Genomic DNA, 22,415 nt, shown 5'->3' with positions numbered 1-22,415 from the left:
GGGACGTAGCACCCGGTGGCCTGCTGGGGGCGCTGACTGTCGCTCCCTCCCCAGGTGTCCCAATCTGGCCGTCAGAGAAGCGGATGAGGACGAGGAGGTGGACGACAACATCCCCGAAATGCCGTCGCCCAAGAAAATGCTGCAGGGCAGGAAGAAGAAGCAGAACAAAAGCCGGATTTCCTGGGTGGGGGAGCCGATCAAGGTAGGGCTGGAGGAGCGCACACCTTGCCCCCGGCGGGAAAGAGCTCCTCCCCCCGGGCTGGGCCGTTCCTGGGCCATTGAGCCAGCCTTCCCTTCCCGTCTCCCTGCGCTGGGCGTGTGCGGCGAGGGGCAGGTGCCGGGCGCGCTTCCCGGTGGGGTGTCTAGACTACAGGGCTTTTCGAAAACTTCCCCTGCGTCTGGACGGCTGCCGTATTCCTTCGAAAGTCAGCGTTTTACGCGGGAGAGCGCCTGTGATGCAAACGGGGCTGTCCCGCGAGAGCGTCCAGACGGCCCAGGTGCCCTTTGGGAAAAGCGGCTTGCTTTCGGTTGCAGTCTAGACGCTCTGTGGAAAGAGGCTTGCAGCCCACACGTAGCCTCTGAGCTGGGGGCAGCGTGCTGTCCGGGGCGCAGACTGGCGTGGGAATTGGGGGCTGTCGAGGGGTGACCAAGCCTGAGCCTCCTTGCTCCCTGCACACCTGCGGGTCGTCCCCTCCTCTGGAATGGTCCCGGCTGGGGGCGGCTTGCGTGATGGTTCCGCTCTTGCGGGTGGGACCCTGCCGAGGCGGAGCCGCCGTCCCGGGAGCAGGGGTCGGGGGTCATGGCTCGGCTGCGGTCGCAGCAGGGTGCCCCGCGAGGCTGCCTAGAGCGGAGGGGCACTGGAAGCTCTCGTCCTCCCTTGAGTGTGCGTGTGGCTGCCTCGGGGTCAGCACGCTGGGGACTGAGCCAGGGCCTCCAGGGCAAAAGGCAGGAGCCAGGCTGCCTGCTCCTAGGCCCTGTGCAAGGGCCCGGCTCCCCCGCGGGCGCCAGGCCTGTGTCTAGCTGTCTGCCGCGATGCCGGGCTCCTGCCCGCCTGACAGCCAGCCTTGTCTGCAGCGCGACGGGAAGAAGGACTATTACCAGAAGGTGTGCATCGACTCGGAGACCCTGGAGGTGGGGGACTGCGTCTCCGTCAGTCCTGACGAGCCCTCCAAGCCTCTGTACCTGGCGAGGTTGGTGGGCGTGCGGAGCAACGGGCACAGGGATGGGGCACGGGCGTTCTTCGGGGTGGCCCTGTCTGCATGGGGCTGCCTGCCTCTGTTACTGCTCTGTGCCAGCAGGGCCCCCTCGCGCTGGCACCGGCACGTGTGGATACGTGGGAGGAGGCCTGTCCCAAGAGCTCACTGAAATACACAGGCCGGGCGGCTGGGAGGGGACAGGCGCTGACTTGCCCCGGTCCCCCAGCAGGGCAGTGGGGGTTGGGAAGAGGTTCCAGCAGAGCTCCCTGGCTGGCAGCCCCAGACGGCTCAGGGGAGGGGAGTGGAGGGAGCCTGTCCCGTGCTAACCCGGAGCCTGTCCTGCAGAGTCACTGCGCTGTGGGAAGACAGCAGTGGGCAAATGTTCCATGCCCACTGGTTCTGCCAGGGCATGGACACCGTCCTGGGGAAGACCTCGGACTCCTTGGAGCTCTTCCTGGTGGACGAGTGCGAAGACATGCAGCTGTCCTACATCCACGGCAAAGTGAACGTGGTCTACAAGGCTCCCTCGGAGAACTGGGCCCTGGAGGTGGGTGGCTGCCGGCCCTGAACCGCTGGGCGCTGGCTGGCGGTGCTGTGGCCGAGGTCAGGGCCCCGTTGCCCGGTGGTCCCGGGTCTGGGAGGTGGGAGGGGAAACGGGCACAGAGCAGGCCGCAGGGCCGGGAATGGAGCCCAGGCGGCCTGGCGCCTCTCGCTGGAGGAATTGCAGGTGGGCGCCGCCCGTGTAACTTCCCGGGCGAGGTCTGGGAGGCTCCTTTGCGCCCTCGCCGCAACCCCTCTGCATCGCCTGTCCCCGCAGGGGGGGCTGGACATGGAGATTAAGATGGTGGAGGACGACGGCAGAACCTATTTCTACCAAATGTGGTATGACCAGGAGTACGCCCGGTTCGAGTCTCCCCCGAAGATCCTGCCCTCCGAGGACAACAAGTACAAGTGAGTGCAAGAGGCCAGCTGCTCCCGGGATCTTCCCGAAGGACCTGCCTTCTGGCCACCAGCGCAGCTGAGCCGAGCTTTGCGCTGCCGCCGGGCCTGGGGGAGACTCCGCGCACGGAGAGGGAAGCCGGTCTCGGAGCGCTGTGTGGAGCGTCCCAGCAATAAGGGCGGGCCGGCTGGTTCTGGTCCCCTGGCCTGGCTGCTGGTCAAACAGTACCTGGGGGGGGATGCCGACTGTGTCCGGGACCATGGTCAGCCGCTGCCTTGCTCAAATCGGAGTGCTACTTCCCTCCTTCCCCGTGGGCTAAGCCTGGCGCGGTGGGGCTGTCTTGCGGGGATCCGGCCCGTGGGGTTGGGCTGTGTGTGACAGAGGCAGGCCCGGCCCCAGGAGCTTGGAGGCCAAACAAAAGGCAGTTTACAGCCCCCGTCGGTGTCTCGTCAGCTGGGCCGGTTCCTGAGCTACAGCTGCTTGGTCCAGCTGCCCTCCGAGCTGTCTGCTTCCCCAGGTTCTGCATGAGCTGTGCCCGCCTGGACGAGGTGAGGCAGAAGGAGATTCTTAAAGTCATGGAGCCCCGGGAAGAGGTGGACGGGAAGATGTTCTATGGCCTGGCGACGAAGAACGGCGTGCAGTACCGGCTAGGGGACGGCGTCTTTCTCCTACCCGAGGCTTTCTCCTTCAGGTTGGTTCTGGCCAGGCGGGCGGCGGGTCTCCGGTCGGCAGGGTGTATGCACAGCCCCCAGGCAGGGTCCTCGTAGCATCTCCCAGGATGGAGAGCACATGAGCCTTGGCTTCCGCTGTACATCGCGCGCCAAGCAAGCCAGCTGCAAACGGGCTCCTAGATCGCTGAGAGTGGAGGGGACCGTGTCGGTCGCTTGGTCCGACCTCCAGCCGCGCGAGTGGAACAGGAAACGCTGCAGCAAATAGTGTCTCGGGTGTTGCTAGACTCTCACAACACGTAGACGGCGTCGTGGGCGCAGGCCGCTCCGTCAGGTGACACGCCGTCTTGATTGCAAGAGCGTGTGCTGGAGAATCCACCAGTTCCCCTGCGCAATCGCCCTCCTCACTTCTAGTCTGCCTTCCGCCACTGGGTCTCCTTCTGCTGTTCTCCACCAGGCCAAAGCGCCCTCGGCTGCCCTAATCCCCCAGGTAGCTCCCGTCCCCTCTTAGCCTTCTCTAGGGTAACTCAGCAGCTTCCTCAGTTGCTCTGTGGCCGTGAGAGCCCGTCTGCCAGGTGCTGGGTGTCTCCCGGGTCAGGGAGAACGTGGCTCGCTGGCACACGCCAGGTAATCTGGCTCTGAATTGCCTGGCACGCAGCTCGGCAGTGGCTGCTCGGGCCAGACTTACGGCGCAGGGCGTGTGCGTGGGGCCCCCGGGGGTGTGCAGCAGGCAGAGCTTCCACCTGGCACCCTGGGGCAGGGCCTGGCACCTCTCACAACCCTCCTCCAGGTCAGAATCCTCTCCTGCAGCCGAGCCCCCGGCCCTGCACACCAGCTCCGACCCCCTCCCAGAGCGCGGCCCTCATCCACTTCCCGAATTCCCGGAGTGCCCCGCCCCCAGTCTGTACAAACAGCCAAGAGCCCTGCTCCCGCAGTGACTTGGAGCCTTGCACCTTCCTGTGCAGCCCTGCCACCCTGGGCTGCTCCAGGAGACGCGTATCCCCGCGGCACTTGGGCTCCGGCGTGCCTCTGGGCTGCACAGGCCGGAGAGGGGCCCTGCTGCGGGGAGCGCGTGGGGCTTGCGCCCGAGGCAGTTAGCACCCCTCAGCCCCGCTGCGCTCCCCCCCACTCAGCATGAAGCTGGCCAGCCCCGCCAAGCGCCCCAAGAAGGAGGCTGTGGACGAGGAGCTGTACCCCGAGCACTACCGCAAGTACTCTGAGTACATCAAGGGCAGCAACCAGGACGCCCCGGAGCCGTACCGCGTGGGCCGGATCAAGGAGATCTTCTGCAGCATGCGCAGCAACGGCAAGCCCAACGAGGCCGACATCAAGCTGCGGCTCTACAAATTCTACAGGTGAGCTGCAGCCGGCTGGGCGGCCGGAGCCAGGGCAGGGCGCCGCGCAGACAGACCTTCTCCGGGTCTGCCCCGCGGCTAGGAGGGAGCTTCCCAGCTCAGCCAGCCCGGGTGCTGCTGTTTGCCCCGTGCTCGCAGAGGTGGGACGCGCGCTCCCAGCCCCCGCCTGTGCGGGCTCAGCACTGTTCCCAGGCTTCCTCTCGCTCTGGGTCACCAGACCAGAGCCGCAGGGATAACAAGCCAGCTGCCCTGGGCGTGGGGCGGTAACCTCTGCTCCGAGGGGGGCCCCGGGGACTGCGCCCCACCAAGCGCGGCCCTAGGGACAGCGCCCTGTCTGCCGCAGGCCCGAGAACACCCACAAGTCTGTGAAAGCCAGCTACCACTCGGACATCAACCTGCTGTACTGGAGCGACGAGGAGGTGACGGTGGACTTCAAGGCCGTGCAGGGCCGCTGCACGGTGGAGTACGGGGAGGACCTGACGGAATGTATCCAGGACTACTCCGCCAGCGGGCCTGACCGCTTCTACTTCCTGGAGGTAGCCTCCGCCGGGGCGTTGGGCACCCTCCCCCGCCTGTGGGGCGCGAGTAGATACAGCCCTGGGGAGTCGGGAAAACCGGCCCGTGGGGCAGGCCCTCGCCCTCGCCAGACGCTGGGCTGGGGCAGCCGCTCGGGAGCACAGCGCGGCCGGGGGAGCGGGGTGTCCCCGCAGGGCTGGCTGGCTGTGGAGGGGAAGGCCCGCCCCGCGCACTGGGCAGATGGCCGGCCCAGGAGGCCTGCGGCCGCCAGGTTTGACATTTCGAGTGATGGGGGGGGGCTGCCCTCAGTTAAACAGAGCAGCCCAGTCCTTGTGGACACTGCCCCCCGCCCCCCCCCCCCCACACACACATCCCTGGGCCAGGGCTGAGCGCTTCTGACTCCTGCAGGCGTACAGTGCCAAAGCCAAGAGCTTCGAAGACCCTCCCAACCACGCCCGGAGAGCTGGCAGCAAGGGCAAGGGCAAGGGCAAAGGTAGGCCTGGCTCCTGCATCCCTTTGGGAGCTGCTGCGCCTGGTGTGGGGGGGAGGGGCGGGGGGGCAGAGGCACTGCTGCTCTGCGGTGTGGGGGGGAGGGGTGTGGGGGGGGCAGAGGCGCTGCTGCTCTGCGGTGGAGGGGTGTGGGGGGGGCAGAGGCGCCGCTGCCCTGCGGTGTGGGGGGGAGGGGCGTGGGGGGGGCAGAGGCGCTGCTGCTCTGCGGTGTGGGGGGAGGAGGGGCGTGGGGGGGGCAGAGGCGCTGCTGCTCTGCGGTGTGGGGGGGAGGGGCGTGGGGGGGGCAGAGGCGCTGCTGCTCTGCGGTGTGGGGGGGGCGGGGCGTGGGGGGGGCAGAGGCGCTGCTGCTCTGCGGTGTGGGGGGGGAGGGGCGTGGGGGGGACAGAGGCGCTGCTGCTCTGCGGTGTGGGGGGGGAGGGGCGTGGGGGGGCAGAGGCGCTGTTGCTCTGCGGTGTGGGGGGGGAGGGGCGTGGGGGGCGCAGAGGCGCTGCTGCTCTGCGGTGTGGGGGGGGAGGGGCGTGGGGGGGGCAGAGGCGCTGCTGCTCTGCGGTGGGGGGGAGGGGCGTGGGGGGGGCAGAGGCGCTGCTGCCCTGCGGGGGGGGGCGGGGCGTGGGGGGGGGCAGAGGCGCTGCTGCCCTGCGGTGTGGGGGGGGCGGGGCGTGGGGGGGGCAGAGGCGCTGCTGCTCTGCGGTGTGGGGGGGGCGGGGCGTGGGGGGGGCAGAGGCGCTGCTGCTCTGCGGTGTGGGGGGGGCGGGGCGTGGGGGGGCAGAGGGGCTGCTGCCCTGCGGTGTGGGGGGGGAGGGGCGTGGGGGGGGCCGAGGCGCTGCTGCTCCAAGGAGCCCAGTCCAGGCTGCTGTGCTTGTTGCTTTGCCGTCCCCCACGGTTCCCCCCGGACTGGGCCGCATCCTGGCGGGGGCAGGGGCGTGGTGGGAAGGCGACCCCCCTCCTGCAGTGAACGGGGGGCGGCTCCTGTCCCTTGGCCTCTGGGGGGTACGAGCCTGTTTCACACACCGGGGTCGGCAGCACACGACTGCCCTCGGCCCTGTCCCCCGGCACCCAGCGGCTCCTGTCCCTTGGTGGCTCTGGGGAGCAGGAGCCTGTTTCACACGCCGGGGTCAGCAGCACACGACTGCCCCCGGCCCTGTCCCCCGGCACCTAGCGGCTCCTGTCCCCCGGCACCTAGTGGCTCCTGTCCCCCGGCACCCAGCGGCTCCTGTCCCTTGGTGGCTCTGGGGAGCAGGAGCCTGTTTCACACACCGGGGTCGGCAGCACACGACTGCCCCCGGCCCTGTCCCCCGGCACCCAGCGGCTCCTGTCCCTCTCCAGGCAAAGGCAGGTCGGCGGCTGCCGCGGAGCAGAGCCGGCAGGAGGCTGCCGAGGTGAAGCTGCCCAAACTGCGCACCCTGGACGTGTTCTCCGGCTGCGGGGGCTTGTCGGAGGGGTTCCACCAAGCAGGCAAGGAGGCGGGTGGGAGGGGCGGGCGGGTGCACGGGCCCCTCCCTCCGTGTGAAGCCTCACCCTGGCCACGCTGGAGTCTCCGAAGGGCCCGAGGTTGGCAGCTCCTGCTCGCCCCCTTGGTTAACCTGGAGGCTGGCCGAGCTCCGCGCCCGGGTTCGCGTTGCTTTGTGGTGGATTGCAGCCTCCCCCAGCGCCCCATGACCCGCCGGGCTGGCCTGCAGGCCACGCGCTGCCTCCGGAGTCCGGACGGGCCTCGGGGCTGCCGCGTGCAGCTGCTCCTGTGAATCGGTCCCTGGCTAGCGGGCCCACGGCCCTGGGGCGGGAGAGGGGCTTGCCCCGGGTCAGCAGCACAGCCGGCTGGAGTCCCGGCCTGACGCGCTCTGCTCCCGCGCCAGGGATCGCGGAGACGCTGTGGGCCATCGAGATGTGGGAGCCGGCGGCCCAGGCCTTCCGCCTCAATAACCCGGGCACCACGGTGTTCACGGAGGACTGCAACGTGCTGCTGAAGCTGGTCATGTCCGGCGAGAAGACCAACTCGCTGGGCCAGAAGCTCCCGCAGAAGGGGGACGTGGAGATGCTCTGCGGCGGCCCGCCCTGCCAGGGCTTCAGCGGCATGAACCGCTTCAACTCCCGCACCTACTCCAAGTTCAAGAACTCCCTGGTGGTCTCCTTCCTCAGGTGAGGGCCAGGCGCCTGCTGGGCTCCCGGGGCCGCCCCTTGCGCATGGGAATGCAAACCGGGCCCCGGGGGGGCGGGCTCTGACCTGGGGGGAAGGGCCGGATGATGTGGGAAACTGAGGCATGGCAGCGGGGGGGTCGTGCCCCAAGGTCAGAGAGCTGAGGAATCCTACCTGCTGCTCGAACCACTGAGCTGCTCCCTGGGTGGGGGAGGGGACGCTGGGGGCTGGTGAGACCCCCTGCCCTGCCCCCCTGCGGCATCCACAGCCTCCCTGCTGCCCCGTCTGGCCCCCTCAAGCGAGCCCCCCCACGCTGCAGCTGCCCGGCTGGGACCAGCAGTGCCCTGTGCCCAGGCAGCGCCAGCACCTCGCTAGAGGGGACCCGCTGGGCTCGGGGCCTTCCCCGGGGCAGCGTGACGAGGCCCCAGATCCGTGCGCTGCCTCCCGGGGTAGTGGGGGCGCTGCTGGCTCCAGGGGTCTCCCCCAGCCCTGTCTGACTTGCCCCCTCGCGCAGTTACTGCGACTACTACAGGCCACGCTTCTTCCTGCTGGAGAATGTCCGCAACTTCGTCTCCTTCAAGCGCTCCATGGTGCTGAAGCTCACCTTGCGCTGCCTCGTGCGGATGGGCTACCAGTGCACCTTCGGGGTGCTGCAGGTGGGGGCCGGGGGGTTATTAGTGCACCTTCGGGGCCCTGCGGGTGGGGGCCGGGGGGTTATTAGTGCACCTTCGGGGCCCTGCGGGTGGGGGCCGGGGGGTTATTAGTGCACCTTCGGGGCCCTGCGGGTGGGGGCTGGGGGGTTATTAGTGCACCTTCGGGGCCCTGCGGGTGGGGGCCGGGGGGTTATTAGTGCACCTTTGGGGCTCTGTGGGCGGGGGCCGGGGGGGTGGGCTGCCCGTGCACCTTCGGGGCTCTGCGGGTGGGGGCCGGGAGGGTGGGCTGCCCGTGCACCTTCGGGGCCCTGTAAGTCGGAGCCGGGGGGGGAGGGTGCCGGTGGGACTGGGCTACCCGTGCACCTTCGGGGCTCTGTGGGTGGGGGCCAGGGGGGAGGGTTATTAGTGCACCTTTGGGGCTCTGTGGGTGGGGGCCGGGGGGGAGGGTTATTAGTGCACCTTTGGGGCTCTGTGGGTGGGGGCCGGGGGGGAGGGTTATTAGTGCACCTTCGGGGCCCTGCGGGTGGGGGCCGGGCACTGGCCAGGATCTGGGGGGGGGCTGCTCTGAGGGAGGCTGCCCCTCCTCTTCCGGAGACTCGACTGAGCCAAGTCCCGCTGTGCAGAGCTCGCTCCCCGGGGGCAGGGCTGGGAGCCGCGCCCCCGTGGGTGGAGGGCGCCCCCCGGCGCCCCTGGCCTGCTACGCAGCGGGCCGCTCGCCAGATGGGGGCACGTGCGGCTCAGGACGCCGGGGCCGGCTGGTGACGCTCTCCCTCGGCGCAGGCAGGGCAGTACGGCGTGGCCCAGACGCGCCGACGGGCGATCGTCCTCGCGGCAGCCCCTGGAGAGAAGCTACCCATGTTCCCCGAGCCCCTGCACGTGTTCGCGCCCCGGGCCTGCCAGCTGAGCGTCGTGGTGGACGACAAGAAGTTTGTCAGCAACATAACCAGGTGGGCGCCGGCCCTGGGAGAGGGGCGAACCGGGCTGAGCTCGCGCGGGCAGCCGGTGACTCGCTGAGCGGCCGCTTTCTCTGCCCCCAGGACGTACTCGGGGCCCTTCCGAACCATCACGGTGCGGGACACCATGTCCGACCTGCCGGAGATCCGGAACGGCGCCGCGGCTCTGGAGATCTCCTACAACGGGGAGCCCCAGTCCTGGTTCCAGAGACAGATCCGGGGCTCGCAGTATCAGCCCATTCTTAGGGACCACATCTGCAAGGTGGGGGCCTGGCCACGCCAGGCAGGGCGTGACCCCCGCAGGGGCGCTGGGATCGCACGGGACTGGCCCCGCCCCATGGCCAAGGGCGGGATTGAGGCCCAGATGCGGTGGCTGCCCGGCTTGGGGTAACGCCGGGGCTTGGCCTTGCAGGACATGAGTGCGCTGGTAGCTGCTCGCATGAGGCACGTCCCCCTGGCCCCGGGCTCAGACTGGCGCGACCTGCCCAACATCGAGGTGCGGCTGTCGGACGGCACCACCACGCGGAAGCTGCGTTACACTCACCACGAGAAGAAGAACGGGCGCAGCAGCACGGGAGCGCTGCGGGGGGTGTGCTCCTGCGCGGAAGGTACAAGCGGGTGCCCGCAGAGCCTGAGCGTGCAGCAAGGAGGGGTTGGGGGGCGCTGCTGATTCTTCCCTCCCTTGAGGCTGGAATGCCCGTCTGGCTGTAACGAGCACAGAGGGCGAGCGCGCCTCTTGGGCTATCCCCAGGGCTGCCATCTTGAGGTTAAACACAGGGCCCTTGGCGCTGGGTACTGCGGGCTGCAATGTGGAGGAGCCAGGCTGTGCGCCCGGCTTCCTGGCCATCCGCCCTCCAGTGTGCGCCGAGCGACGTTCCCAGGACACCCCCGCGCTCTGGTCTCTCCCGCAGGCAAACCGTGCGACCCTGCAGACCGGCAGTTCAACACCCTCATCCCCTGGTGCCTGCCCCACACCGGCAACCGGCACAACCACTGGGCGGGGCTGTACGGCCGGCTGGAGTGGGACGGCTTCTTCAGCACCACCGTCACCAACCCGGAGCCCATGGGCAAGCAGGTGGGTGAGCGCGACCTGGCAGGGGCTGGGGGGCGGGGAGGCGGCCACACAGCGTGGCCTTGTGGGCGAGAGCCTCCTGTGCGGGCCCTTGGCCACAGCTGCCTCTCTTTACCAGGGCCGGGTGCTTCACCCGGAGCAGCACCGGGTGGTGAGCGTGCGGGAGTGCGCGCGGTCGCAGGGCTTCCCTGACACCTACAGGCTCTTCGGGAACGTGCTGGACAAACACAGGCAGGTGGGTGTCGCCGGGCGGGGCGTCTGCGCGCAGGAGCCGAGCCCAGCGCCACCCCTAGGTTCACGGCGGGGGAGGGCTCCTGGGCGGGGGGCTAAGCAGGTGAGTGGTGGAGGGCCAGCGCCCCGCCTCAGCAGCAGGGGGCAGAGAGGCGGCTGGGAAGCAGGGTCCCGGGGGGGAGAGGGGCTGGCTCAGAGGGTCACGGGTGTGATCGCACTGGGAGCTCGTGGCCGGATCTGGGCCCGTGTGAGCTCCCCCCTCTCTCGGCAGGTCGGGAACGCGGTGCCTCCGCCGCTGGCCAAATCCATCGGGCTGGAGATCAAGGCGTGCGTGTCGGCGAAAATGAAAGAGGAGGCCACAGGTACCTCGGGGGCGGGCGGACTCCGGGCCTCTGTGCCTGTGCTGAGGGAACGTGAAAACGGAACCGTGGGGCTGCCCTCCTGCGGGCTCGGCGGTCTGTCCTCGGCTAGTGGGCTGGCGTCTGTTCTCCCCCTTGGCCGCCTGCTGCCCACGCTCGACGCCCCCGCCCGGCCCGGCTTGGGGGAGGATCGGCAGGGCCGCAGCTTTAGAAAGGTCCCTGAGCAGCTGGCTGAGTGGCACCCGGAGGCCGCCCCGCCAGGGTCTCAAAGCGGGCGGCTTGTGGGTGTTCGTGTTACGGCGCCGCCTGCTGCCCAGACTGGCTAGTGGCTCCCAACTCTCAGCCTTGCTGGGGGGCCAGGCTGAAGTGGGACCTGGGGTGACGTTGACCCTCTTGGCCCTTGGCAGAGCCCAGCAAAGCAGCCAAGATGGAAGTGGCGGACTAGCCCGAGTCCCCGGCCTCGGACTCAACCATGCACTGATTTTCGTGTGTTCTGTTCTCGTTGGGCTTGCTGCCGTGACGAGGTCTGTCTCCGTGTTCGTCTCCCTGGCGCCGCGGGAGCTGTGTGTGATGGTCCAAGTGTCACTACTAATCATTCGTGATCGGCTGTGCAGTGCCCCACCGCATTCTGGATTTTAAGGACGATGTTTTTATTATGCATTGAAAATAATCAGCCACTTCCTGCGAGTGGCAATTAATACTCTGTAGTTTTTATATGTTGTAATATTTCTTCAAATAAATCTCGCCTGTAAATTATCCCCTCGGGGACGCTTCTGCTTCCCCTTCCTGGCGGCTGTTGCTGCGCCGTGTGTGAGGCGCCGACTGGAAGCTGCTGCGCTGCAGGCTCCCCCTGATCCTGCTCGCCCCCCCAGCCGGCACGAGGCCATGGCTGTACCGCTGCGGCGCTGGGCTCCATGCTGCTCCCGGAGGGGCCCGAATGCAGCACGCCTGTGAACAGCGAGATGTCTCCGGAGGGTGCCGGGGTCTCCAGTTTCTCAGAAGCCTCCGTCTTTCCATGGACTCTGCGTTCTGCTGCTTGTGCCTGGGCTGGCCAGGCCTTCCACAGGGTTGCGGGGAGTTTATTGCTTCTCCACGATACAGCCCAGCACAGATGTCATCTGGTTACAGGAACTGGGGCTAGGAGGCCTCAGTGCCCCCCTTGAGATAGGGGAGTCCCAGCCCCCTCCCCAGCTCCTTCTCCCCTGCTTTCCAGCCAGGAACTAACCACCTCTCCTCCAGCCCTGCCCCCCAGCCAGGGCAGCATCCACCTTCCTTTGTTCCTCTCCATGGGGGGTGGCTGGTCAGACAGGTTGAGAGACCCTCTTTGCATAATGACTCATCCTGGTTTGCTGGGCCGTGGTACCAACTGCAGCCAGTGGGGTTACCCCAGAGCCAGCAGCATAGAAACCAGCCAGGTACCCCCACTACGTCACAGCCACGTGGCCCACGTGTTGAGTAGCCCTGGTCTAGACCATCCCTGATAGAGGTCTGTCCAACCTGCTCTTAAGTATCACGAGCGATGGAGATTCCACAACTCCCCCCCCCCCCTCCCCCGGCAACTTATTCCAGTGTTTGACCCCCTCTGACAGTTGGGAACTTTCCTAATGTCCAGCCTGAACCTCCCTTGCTGCCGTTTAAGCCCAGTGCTTCTTGTCCTGTCCTCAGAGGCCAAGGAGAACAAGTTTTCTCTGTCCTCATGACACCCTTTTAGATACCTGAGAACCGCTCTCATGTCCCCTCTCAAATCTCCTTTCCAAACTAAACGAAGCCAATTCCTTCAGCCTCCCTTCATCCGTCATGTTCCCCAGACCGTTCATCATTCTTCATGTAGTGCACAGTCACGTTGGCTTTTTTTACAACAGTGTCAGGCTGCTGACTCATTTAGCTTGTGGTCCACTCTGACCCCTGGCTCCCTTTCTGCCGAACTCTCCTAGACAGTCACTTCCCATTGTGTGAGAGACACGGATTGTTCCTCCCTAAGTGGAGCACTTGGCGTTTCTCCTTCTTAAACTTCACCCGATGTAGCTTAGACAATTTCTCCAGTCTGTCCGGATCAGTTTGAATTGACCCACTCGCAGCCCCGTCCAACTTAGGACCATCTGAGCACTTAATAATGGCGTAACTGGAGCCTGCACGCCTCCCTTTCCTACTGGCGCCTCACTCTGCCCCACGGGTCTACGAGGGGTGGGAAATGGGGGGCGGGGGCGGCAACGGTCTATGAGGTGGGCTCACAACCCAGGGCCGTGCCCTGGGGCCGTGCTGCCCCTGCCCCAGCGAGGGGAGAACACGCAGGCCGGACTCTGCTCAGCAGCAGGGCAGATCCCTGGGAGAGGCCTGGCCCCTGCCCCGCGGTTCCCAGCTGTTCCCTTTGACGTTTCCAACCTTGGGGCAGGCTTGCTGGAGCAGTGCTGCCTAGTAGGCTGTGCCTTGGAGCCGCAGCGTCTCCCCATGTGCGCTATGGCCGGGGGTCCCAGCGCCCCGCATGTGTGCTATGGCCGGGGGTCCCAGCGCCCCCCATGTGCGCTATGGCCGGGGGGTCCCAGCACCCCCCATGTGCGCTATGGCCGGGGGGTCCCAGCGTCCCCCCACGTGCGCTATGGCCGGGGGGTCCCAGCACCCCCCATGTGCGCTATGGCCGGGGGGTCCCAGCACCCCCCATGTGCGCTATGGCCGGGGGGTCCCAGCGCCCCCCCCATGTGCGCTATGGCCGGGGGGTCCCAGCGCCCCCCCATGTGCGCTATGGCCGGGGGGTCCCAGCGTCCCCCCACGTGCGCTATGGCCGGGGGTCCCAGCGCCCCCCCATGTGCGCTATGGCCGGGGGTCCCAGCGTCCCCCCATGTGCGCTATGGCCGGGGGTCCCAGCGCCCCCCCCCGCGCTATGGCCGGGGGTCCCAGCGCCCCCCATGTGCGCTATGGCCGGGGGGTCCCAGCGTCCCCCCACGTGCGCTATGGCCGGGGGTCCCAGCGCCCCCCATGTGCGCTATGGCCGGGGGGTCCCAGCGTCCCCCCACGTGCGCTATGGCCGGGGGTCCCAGCGTCCCCCCATGTGCGCTATGGCCGGGGGGTCCCAGCGTCCCCCCATGTGCGCTATGGCCGGGGGGTCCCAGCGCCCCCCATGTGCGCTATGGCCGGGGGGTCCCAGCGTCCCCCCATGTGCGCTATGGCCGGGGGGTCCCAGCGCCCCCCCCATGTGCGCTATGGCCGGGGGTCCCAGCGCTGCGCCCTGCGGGAGCCCGGACCCCGCCCAGCAGGGGGCGCCGCCGCTACAGCCCCGCAGCAGGTGCGTCTCCCGGCATGTACCGCGCCAGCTCCGCCCCTCCCCGCTCCCGGCCAGGTGCGGCTCCCGGCATGCACTGCAGCGCCACGCCCTCTCCCAGCAGGCCCCGCGCCGCCATGCCCACGGGGCCGCTCTAGCCGCGACTCGCTGCCCCGCGCGCTTCCGCTTCCGGCCCGCGCGAGAGAGGGAGCGAGGCTGAGTCCTGCCGTCGCCGCCATGCCCACGGGGGACTACGAGTGAGGGGCGGAGCCGAGGGGGCCGGGGGGCTCTCGGGGGGCGGGGCCGGGGGGGGATCTCGGGGGCCGGGGGGGCTCTCGGGGGGCGGGGGGAGCCGGGGGGCTCTCGGGGGGCGGGGCCGGGGCGGGGCCGGGGGGGCTCTCGGGGGGCGGGGCCGGGGCGGGGCCGGGGGTCTCTCGGGGGGCGCGGGGGCGGGGGGGGCCGGGGGGCTCTCGGGGGGCGGGGCCGGGGCGGGGCCGGGGGTCTCTCGGGGGCGGGGCCGGGGGGAGCCGAGGGGGCTCTCGGGGGGCGGGGCCGGGGGGCTCTCGGGGGGCTCTCGGGGCCGGAGGGGGCGGGGCCGGGGGTCTCTCGGGGGGGCCGCTCTGTGACTGTCTCTGTCCCGCAGCTCGAAGCCCAGCTGGGCGGACCAGGTGGAGGAGGAAGGCGACGATGGTGAGAAGCCCCCGCGCGCCGGGACCCCCCCGGACCCCCCCGCCCCTCCCGGCTGGGGGCCGGGTTCGAGCCTGCAGCTCCCGGGGGCCGGGCCCCCCCACTTGCCGGGACGCGGGTGACTGCGCTGAGCTGCTGCAGGGCCAGAGCCTGGGGGTCCCCTGCCCTGGGGCTTCCTCCTGGGGGGGGGGGGTCTGAGGAGGGGGGGGCAGGCTGGTTGCTCTGTGCCGGGGGGGGGATGGTCTGAGGAGGGGGGGGCAGGCTGGTTGCTCTGTGCCGGGGGGGGGGGATGGTCTGAGGGGGGGGGCAGGCTGGTTGCTCTGTGCCGGGGGGGGGGATGGTCTGGGGGGGGGCAGGCTGGTTGCTCTGTGCCGGGGGGGGGATGGTCTGAGGAGGGGGGGGCAGGCTGGTTGCTCTGTGCCGGGGGGGGCAGGCTGGTTGCAGCCTCTCCCAGCCCCGGGGCGGAGGGGGCGTCCTTCCCCTCCCATCCTTAGATCAGTGCCGCGACCTCGCTTCTCTTCCCAGACAAATGCGTCACTAGCGAGCTGCTGAAGGACCTGCCCCTGAGTGGGGGGCTGAGCGTGACCCCGACCGTGACCCCCCAGAGCGTGGACCTGAGCGCAGATGCTGAGCTGCTGAAGGGAGGTAAGAGCCGCCGGGGTGCAGGACCCCCTGCCAGGAGCACCTGGTCTCACAGTTCTTACCGGCTTCCCCTTCCCTCTGTAGGTCCTCTCCCGTCCCCAAAGGAGCTAATCAACGGGAACATCAAAACCATCACAGAGTACCGGGAGGAGGAGGATGGGCGCAAAGTGAAGGTGAGTGGGGGGGGCGCTGGAGAGCAGGCCCTAGAGTTCCCTGGGCTCCCGGCTGGAATCCTGCGTCTGCAAAGCCCTTCCCAGCCCCTGAGCAGTGGGGCTCCCCAGTCTGGGGCTTCATTTGCTTTCGCTTCTCGGCCACTTTCTCCTAATCGCAAGGACTGGCCCTGCTAGGACTCACCCCCCTCCGAAGCCCCCACGCGCCCTGTGGCCCTCCTGCCCCATGGCCCGGCAGGCAGGCATGGCAGCTGGAGCATGGGGTGGCAGGCCCCCCCCGGCAAGCTGTGACCCCACCTGACCCCAGGGCTCTCAGCGACTGGTACTGTGGTCAGTCCAAAGCAGCCGGGAAAGGCCTCGAAAGGAGCTCGCAGAGCCAGGGGGCTGCTGAGTCCAGAGCCAAGGGCCAGGGTGGCTAGAAATGGAGTCTCTGGCCTCTGTCAGAGGCTGGGAATGGGCAAGGGGGGCGGCTCACTGGAGGGCTCTGTCCGGTCCCGCTGGGGCGTCTGGCAGTGGCCGCTGTCGGCAGCCCGGACCCTGGGCTGGGTGGGCCGTTGGTCTGACCCCGCCGGGCTGCTCTTCTGTGCTTATGTCCCAGATCATCCGCACCTTCCGCATTGAGACCAGGAAGGCCTCTAAGGCTGTGGCGCGTCGGAAGGTGAGTGAGCTCGGCCCTGGCCGCTGGCCGGGGGGTGGGATCACAGGTGTGTGCAGGGCGCTGGGAAGTGCCCCAGCCTAGTCCCACCCCACTGCTCCCCTGGGAGCCCCTTGACCTGCTGGGCAGCAGAGCTGGGTCCCGGTGTCAGCCGGGGCTCCCGTGCCTGCAGGACGCTTGGTGTCAGGGCCTGAGACGGCAAGGCCCAGGGAGTGCGTGTGGGGAACGGGGGGACGGTCTCCTCAGCCCCTCCCCCACCAGCTCATTGGCTCTTGCCCAGAACTGGAAGAAATTCGGCAACTCCGAGTTCGACGCTCCGGGCCCCAACGTGGCCACGACCACCGTGAGCGATGACGTCTTCATGACCTTCATCACCAGCAAGGAGGTGAGGGCAGAGCGGGGAGTGGCGGGGGGGCCCAGGGCTCTGACAGCAACCCATGGGCCCTCCTGCCCCCGTGCGTTGGAGCTGGGCTGCTCTAAGAGGCGGGGGGAGTCCAGGCTCGCCGGGGTGGAGTCCGGGGCCCTGCCCCTGGCGAGGAGGGCGCCGTGGGGCTGACGGGGCTCCCCCTCTGCTGTAGGACCTGAACTGCCAGGAGGAGGAGGACCCCATGAACAAGCTGAAGGGGCAGAAGATCGTGTCGTGCCGGATCTGCAAGGGCGACCACTGGACGACGCGCTGCCCCTACAAGGACACGCTGGGCCCCATGCAGAAGGAGCTGGCCGAGCAGCTGGGCCTGTCTACGGGCGAGAAGGAGAAGCTCCCAGGAGGTGCGGCTGGGGAGGGCAGGGGGCACAATGGGGCACTCTGGCTTGACTGTGGGCTGGCCAGCGGGGGCAAGGCAGGTCCCCAGGCGTGGGAGATGGGCAGGGGGCTGTGTCCAGAGATCTGGGGCTATGTGAAGGCTTAGTGAACCTGGCTGTGCTGCCTTGCTGTATGCTCCCACTGGGTCCCCCAGTGCCAGGCGCCCCTGCTGCTCCGGGTCTGGGTGCAATTGAGTCCGCCCGCCTGGCCGCACCCAGAGCTTAACCCGCCTTGCCAGCTCGTTGACTAGCCCACCCCTGGCGTGGCTGCTCTGCCTCTTCCCAGGCAGCTCGTGAGTCATCTCCCGCTGGCAGTGTGAGCGCCAGCCGGGGCCATAAACCCGGCACCGGGAAGCCAGGCCGTGAACCCCGTGTCACCCCTAGGCCACAGCCGGAGCAGAGGCTGCCTGACCCAGCTAACTCCCGACTCTGCCAGCCCAGCCCCGGCCCGCCAGGAGTCACTCGCTGTAGCCCAGAGGGGTCTGCGGGGTCCAGGCTGCCCGGCGTGCTGAGCGAGGTCTGGTCACACACTGGTCTGCTGGAGACTGGGATGTGAGAGCAGCTGCCTCCAGCGCCAGGAGCCCTTTGTCCGTCAGGGCTGGCTCTCCAGGGGTCCCCGTTGCTCCCCTCCACCGTCCCGGAGACCCCTGAAAAGTGAACGCCACCCCGCCCGCAGGCTGCTGCTGCTTTGGGGCAGGTGCCAAGCCCTGCTTCAGCGCCAGGCCCCTTTGCCCTTTCGGCTGCCTCGCTGCACGTGCCCTGCTCCGCCCTGGGGCTCTGCCCCTGCAGACCGGGCGGGGCCCTTTGCTGCCTCAGCTCATTTCTTAGGAATGTCCTTTCGGTGCAGACAGCTCGTCCTGCATGGCCTGACCAGCCAGCGGGCACCAGGCTTGCAGGGGAGCTTCCCGGGGCCGTGGGGGCTGCTCTGCCAGCTGGCTTCAGTGGCTCTGAGGGTCATGGGCTCCCCAGTGGCGGCTCCATGTGGGAGCCGGTCTCTGGGGAGGGGGTGGGGGAGGACTGTGGGGCTCGCCGGTCTCTGGGGAGGGGGCGGGGGCTCCCCAGTGGTGGCTGTGGGGCTGGCCGGTCCCGTGGGGTGTGGGCTGTGGGGCTGGCCGGTCCCTTGGGGTGGGGGGGCTGTGGGACCGACCCATATCTGGGGCGGGGGCTCCCCAGTGGTGGCTGTGGGGCCAGCTGGTCCCGTGGGGTGTGGGCTGTGGGGCCGGCCGGTCTCTGGGGAGGGGGCGGGGGCTCCCGCTGGCCGGTTCCTGGCGGGTGGCTGGGGTCCAGGCACTGCTCTCAGCCCTACTCCCTGCCCTCAGAGCCGGAGCCAGTGCAGGCGCAGGCGAGCAAGACGGGGAAATACGTCCCGCCCAGCCTGCGTGACGGAGCCAGCCGCCGGGGGGAGTCCATGCAGCCCAACCGCAGGGGTAAGTGGCAGGCCTGGACCTTTCCGCTCCCCACCCTTAGGCTAGGGGCCGCCCTCCTGCGGGGACACAGCAGCAGAGCCGCTCTGCCGGCTCCATCACCGATCCACAGGCTGGCGTTTGCTGCAGCCCCCCGAGGCCCATCTGGAGGGGTGGGGTCTCCGCTGGGTGGTGCTCACCTCTTGGCCCCCCTGCAGGGAGATTTAGGAGGGAGCTGGTGCCACCTGGCGATGGGAGGTAGGGGGAGCCCTGCATGGACACGCAGGGCTCTCCCCATGTGCCCCAGGAGCAGTAGCACCCCCTGGGGGTGCCTGTCCCTGGTGCTGCGCTGTTCCCACTGCCCTGACTGGCCCCTTTCCCCAGCCGACGACAACGCCACCATCCGGGTCACCAACCTGTCGGAGGACACGCGGGAAACCGACCTGCAGGAGCTGTTCCGCCCCTTCGGCTCCATCTCCAGGATCTACCTGGCCAAGGACAAGACCACGGGACAGTCCAAGGTGAGGGCTGGGGCAGGGGCAGAGCCAGGCTATCCCCCACAGCTCCCTGGGGCCTGAAGCGAGCTCACCTCCTGCTTCCTCCCCAGGGCTTCGCCTTCATCAGCTTCCACCGCCGAGAGGATGCTGCCCGGGCCATAGCCGGCGTCTCCGGCTTCGGCTACGACCACCTGATCCTCAGCGTGGAGTGGGCCAAGTGAGTGCTGGGTGTGGGCTGCCCGCGGGGGCGGGGGGAGCATGCAGTGTGCGTGCGTGTACAGGCCTCCCATTCTAATCCCCCCTCTCGCCCACACAGACCCTCCACCAACTGAGGCCGGCGCCTGCCTGCAGCTCCCGGAAGGGCTGACACCGTTTGGGGACTCGGTCGCTAATAAAGATTCATCCCAGCCGGGCGTGTGGGAGACTCATTTCCTCCGGGGCCTCCCACCCTGCTCTGCCTGCTGGGTAGGGCCCTGTGAGCTGGCGGGAAGCGGGGGCGAGCCCCCGTGCCCTGCTTGTGTCAGGCGGCTGGCTCGCGGCGTGATGGGAACAGGCAGCGGCGCGGGCCACATGCACAGGAAACCAGCCGCTGCGGGGGAGGCGGCCAGAGAGCAGGCGACTCGGAGCAGCTGGCTGATGCTTCGCTTTAATGACTGAGCTGACAGGAGCCCACCCCCAGGCAGGGCCGTCCCGGGGCCTAGCGTGCACTAGCCACAGCTAGTCCCTGAGCCTGGCGCTCGGGCGGCTCAGCCCCAGGCGGCCGGGGGCGGGCGCTGCACCAGCCCCACATGCTGTTGGCCAGGGCAGTGTAGAGCAGCGGGTGGGCGCAGATGTTGAGGGTGACCAGGACCTTGCTGAGCTGGTAGGCCGTGTGGATGTTGAGCGAGCCGGAGTCAGGGCTGCAGAGCTTCCGGCGCCGGTCCAGGTTGAGGTTGCGCAGGACGTGGTAGGGCAGGTAGGACACCGCGTAGAGCGCCAGCCCCATGCTCACCAGCCGCCCCACCTTGCGCTTCTCCAGCCGGGTGATGTGGGGGTTGCGGCAGACGGTGCGGAGGATGGCCGCGTAGGAGCAGAGCGTGAGCAGGAAGGGCAGCCCGCAGCCGAAGGCCGCCAGGAAGAGGCCGTAGGGCTGGTAGGTGGGCAGCTGCTCCTGTTTGGCACTGCCCAGACACTCTGTCTCGTTCCCCTGGGGCCGCAGCTCCGAGAAGTGCAGCGTGGGGGCGGCCAGGACGGCCACCAGCAGCCAGCCGCCGGCGCTCAGCAGCTTGGCGTGGCGCGGCTCCAGCCGCCCGTGCACCAGGAAGGGGTGCACGATGCCCAGGTAGCGGTTGAGGCTGATGCAGGTGAGGAAGAAGATGCTGCCGTAGAGGTTGCAGGTGAAGAGGAAGCGCTCGAGCTTGCAGAGGGCCAGGCCGTGGCTCCAGTGCTTGGGCGGGTAGTAGTAGGCAGCCAGGAAGGGCAGGGAGAGGGCGTAGAGCAGGCCGCTGACGGCCAGGTTGAAGGAGTACACGATGCCCGAGTGCCAGGCGCGCTCATGGGCCACAAAGCGGTAGATGGCCAGCGCATTGCCAGGCACAGCCAGGAGGAACTCCACCGCCAGCACGGGCCACAAGCGTTCCTGGAAGTCACGGATGGCCCCCTCTGTGCAGTTCATCCTGGGCCAAAGCAGGGGGGGTTGGAGTTAGGCAGGGAGCCTTTGTCTCCCCTCTGCTGCTAACGGGGCCAGCCCCCGGCCCCGTCTCACCCAGTGCCCCAGAGGGCGGGAGCGGAGCAGGCAACCAGCAAGTGATCCCCCCCTGGGTCATTCCCAGGCTCTGGCACATGGATTTCCCCCCCCCCGCTAGTTGCCATTGAGGGACCTCGCCTCCATTCAGCACCCTTTCCAAGTCCTGCCCTTCACGCCTCATGGCAGGGAGTTCCGCAGGTGACTGCTGCAGGAAATATTCCTTGTGTTTTAAACATGTTGCCTATTTGGTGACCTAGTCTGTCCCACGCAGGATTCAATAACTTTCTCTGCACCAGTCGCCTACAAAGCTACCCTGTTGTGTTACCCTTTGCTGAGCCTTCCCAACTCCAGCAGTGTGTGTGGGGGGAAGGGGGGGACGACTACACTGGGGCTGGGTCAGTTTTTCTGGAAAATCAGCCACTTCTCTGGAAAATCTTGCCAGCTGTCTACACTGGCGGCTTGAATTTCTGCAACAGCCCTGACGTCCTGTCTGAAATCAGGGCTTCTTGCGGAAATACGGTGCTGCTCCCGTTCGGGCAAAGTCCTTTTGCGCAAAAGGGCCGGTGTAGACAGCGCAGATTTGTTTTGTGCAAAAAAGCCGCAGTTGTGAAAATGGCGATCAGGCTTTCTTGCACAAAGCGCGTCTAGACTGGCACGGACACTTTCCGCAAATGCTTTTAATAGAAACTTTTCTGTTAAAAGCATTTCCGGAAAATCATGCCAATTAGCCGCAGCCTGGCTGTGCCACTGAGCTTGTCCTGTAGAGGGGCTGATGTGAAGGATGTTGCCTTCAGGCCTCTTAGGTGAATGTGGCTCCATGTGCCTGGTGCAGCTGGCCCTTCAGCAGCCTTGAGCCATGCCCCCCCCCCCCGAATGGTGCCCACAATTTAGCCTTGCTGGGTGGCCTAGGTGCTGGCTGCCTTGGGGGTTCCAGAAGCCAGGCAGCCGGTGGCACGGTAGAGCCCACCGGCTGTTTAGGACGTGAGTGTGGCTGTGGCCAGCCCCCAGGCCAGCCCCTCACGCAGGACACAGAAGAGGAACAGCCCAGGCTGCAGAGAAGTGTTGCTGCCCACTGGCCGCAGCGTGGCCCCAGGCTTCCTGCTGCTGGGGGGCAGTGTTGTACAGTGGGATACCGTGAGCAGTTCTGACCTCCCTGCCTGCGGGACTGACCTTCCGCCCCCGCCCTGGGGCTCTGAGCTGAGCTGCTCTCACCCGCTGCAGGCCAGGCCCCAAGGTGACAACTGGGGGAGTTCACAGGCTGCAGCCTGGGCTGTGCTCAGCCTGGTCCCCGGGCCACAGCCATGCCGAGTGCAGCCACAGGCCCAGGCCGCCTGCCCACAGGCCCCTGCACAAAAGCTGCACTCACTGCAGCAGCCAGCGCAGTGGAAAGTCCCTTCCCCCCCCCCCCCCGGGCCACCTCCCCCATTTACAACAGAGCCCTGAGCTGGGGCTTAGGGGGCTCTTGTGGGTTACAAGCTGACTTCTTCCCCACCCCCACAGGGGCCCAGGGAGGGGTCAGCCTGTGCTGCCAGCAGCCCCATGCCGCACACTGAACAGACAAGGGCCGGTAGCCCCCAATAGCTGCACTCACCTCCCCACTGCCTCCGTGCCTGTGAGCAGCGCCCCTCCCCCATCAGCCTTACCCCACAGGGCATGGTTCCTACCCCCCAGTCCTGGGATCCTGCTCTAGGGTCTCCTCCCCCAGCTGCTGGGTGCCAGGGCCTCTGGGACAGACCCTGCCCGCCCCCCCTCCCCCACACATGGCAGCCAGCGCACCCGCCCCGGGCAGGAAAATCCAAGTCTCAGGCCTCAGAGAGCCCAGAAGTGCCCCCTCACCTGGCACGGCCCTGGCTCCGTGCTGCTCGCCCCAGGACAGCAGACAGAGGTTCCTTCCTGCCCGCGGCTGGCTGAAGGGAGAAGCTGCCCCACCACTTCCCCAACACCACAAGGAAAGGCTCAGCGTGTGCCCGCGCTCAGACTGTGCTTCCGCC

General features: G+C 68.2%; 3 protein-coding genes across 5 annotated transcripts in view; 2 read left to right on the top strand and 1 right to left on the bottom strand.

Annotated features, from left to right (window-relative positions):
- The window catches only part of DNMT1 (DNA methyltransferase 1), a 29,059-nt gene extending 17,716 nt beyond the window's left edge, over nucleotides 1-11,343 (top strand). For 2 of the 3 annotated variants that reach the window (XM_075902523.1, XM_075902520.1), the window contains exons 17-34: nucleotides 55-202; nucleotides 1,075-1,190; nucleotides 1,542-1,743; nucleotides 2,014-2,147; nucleotides 2,654-2,827; nucleotides 3,938-4,159; nucleotides 4,503-4,695; nucleotides 5,084-5,168; nucleotides 6,512-6,640; nucleotides 7,039-7,321; nucleotides 7,834-7,975; nucleotides 8,753-8,919; nucleotides 9,010-9,187; nucleotides 9,338-9,533; nucleotides 9,837-10,000; nucleotides 10,116-10,232; nucleotides 10,500-10,590; nucleotides 10,995-11,343. In XM_075902523.1, the coding sequence (XP_075758638.1) occupies nucleotides 55-202; nucleotides 1,075-1,190; nucleotides 1,542-1,743; nucleotides 2,014-2,147; nucleotides 2,654-2,827; nucleotides 3,938-4,159; nucleotides 4,503-4,695; nucleotides 5,084-5,168; nucleotides 6,512-6,640; nucleotides 7,039-7,321; nucleotides 7,834-7,975; nucleotides 8,753-8,919; nucleotides 9,010-9,187; nucleotides 9,338-9,533; nucleotides 9,837-10,000; nucleotides 10,116-10,232; nucleotides 10,500-10,590; nucleotides 10,995-11,032 (2,779 nt within the window). In that variant the 3' untranslated portion in view covers nucleotides 11,033-11,343. The remainder of the gene's footprint in view (nucleotides 1-54; nucleotides 203-1,074; nucleotides 1,191-1,541; nucleotides 1,744-2,013; nucleotides 2,148-2,653; nucleotides 2,828-3,937; nucleotides 4,160-4,502; nucleotides 4,696-5,083; nucleotides 5,169-6,511; nucleotides 6,641-7,038; nucleotides 7,322-7,833; nucleotides 7,976-8,752; nucleotides 8,920-9,009; nucleotides 9,188-9,337; nucleotides 9,534-9,836; nucleotides 10,001-10,115; nucleotides 10,233-10,499; nucleotides 10,591-10,994) is intronic. The other variant, XM_075902521.1, reaches the window with a different exon arrangement.
- Nucleotides 11,344-13,941: 2,598 nt separating this feature from the next.
- EIF3G (eukaryotic translation initiation factor 3 subunit G) lies at nucleotides 13,942-19,107 on the top strand. The gene is made up of 11 exons (XM_075902519.1): nucleotides 13,942-14,100; nucleotides 14,487-14,533; nucleotides 15,056-15,175; nucleotides 15,257-15,345; nucleotides 15,941-16,000; nucleotides 16,278-16,382; nucleotides 16,576-16,765; nucleotides 18,118-18,225; nucleotides 18,586-18,722; nucleotides 18,809-18,915; nucleotides 19,015-19,107. The coding sequence occupies exons 1-11, from the start codon at nucleotides 14,081-14,083 to the stop codon at nucleotides 19,028-19,030; spliced, it is 999 nt and encodes a 332-aa protein (XP_075758634.1). The 5' UTR covers nucleotides 13,942-14,080; the 3' UTR covers nucleotides 19,031-19,107.
- A 221-nt stretch (nucleotides 19,108-19,328) lies between these two features.
- Nucleotides 19,329-22,392, bottom strand: P2RY11 (purinergic receptor P2Y11). The gene is made up of 2 exons (XM_014570856.2): nucleotides 22,261-22,392; nucleotides 19,329-20,353 (listed from the first exon to the last, which is right to left on the bottom strand). The coding sequence occupies exon 2, from the start codon at nucleotides 20,350-20,352 to the stop codon at nucleotides 19,396-19,398; it is 957 nt and encodes a 318-aa protein (XP_014426342.2). The 5' UTR covers nucleotide 20,353; nucleotides 22,261-22,392; the 3' UTR covers nucleotides 19,329-19,395.
- Between the last annotated feature and the right edge of the window lie 23 nt (nucleotides 22,393-22,415).

This window comes from Pelodiscus sinensis, chromosome 19 (genome assembly GCF_049634645.1).
Source record: "Pelodiscus sinensis isolate JC-2024 chromosome 19, ASM4963464v1, whole genome shotgun sequence".
In the NCBI taxonomy this organism is placed as follows: Eukaryota; Metazoa; Chordata; order Testudines; family Trionychidae; genus Pelodiscus; species Pelodiscus sinensis.
This window is presented reverse-complemented; position numbering and strand designations above follow the sequence as displayed.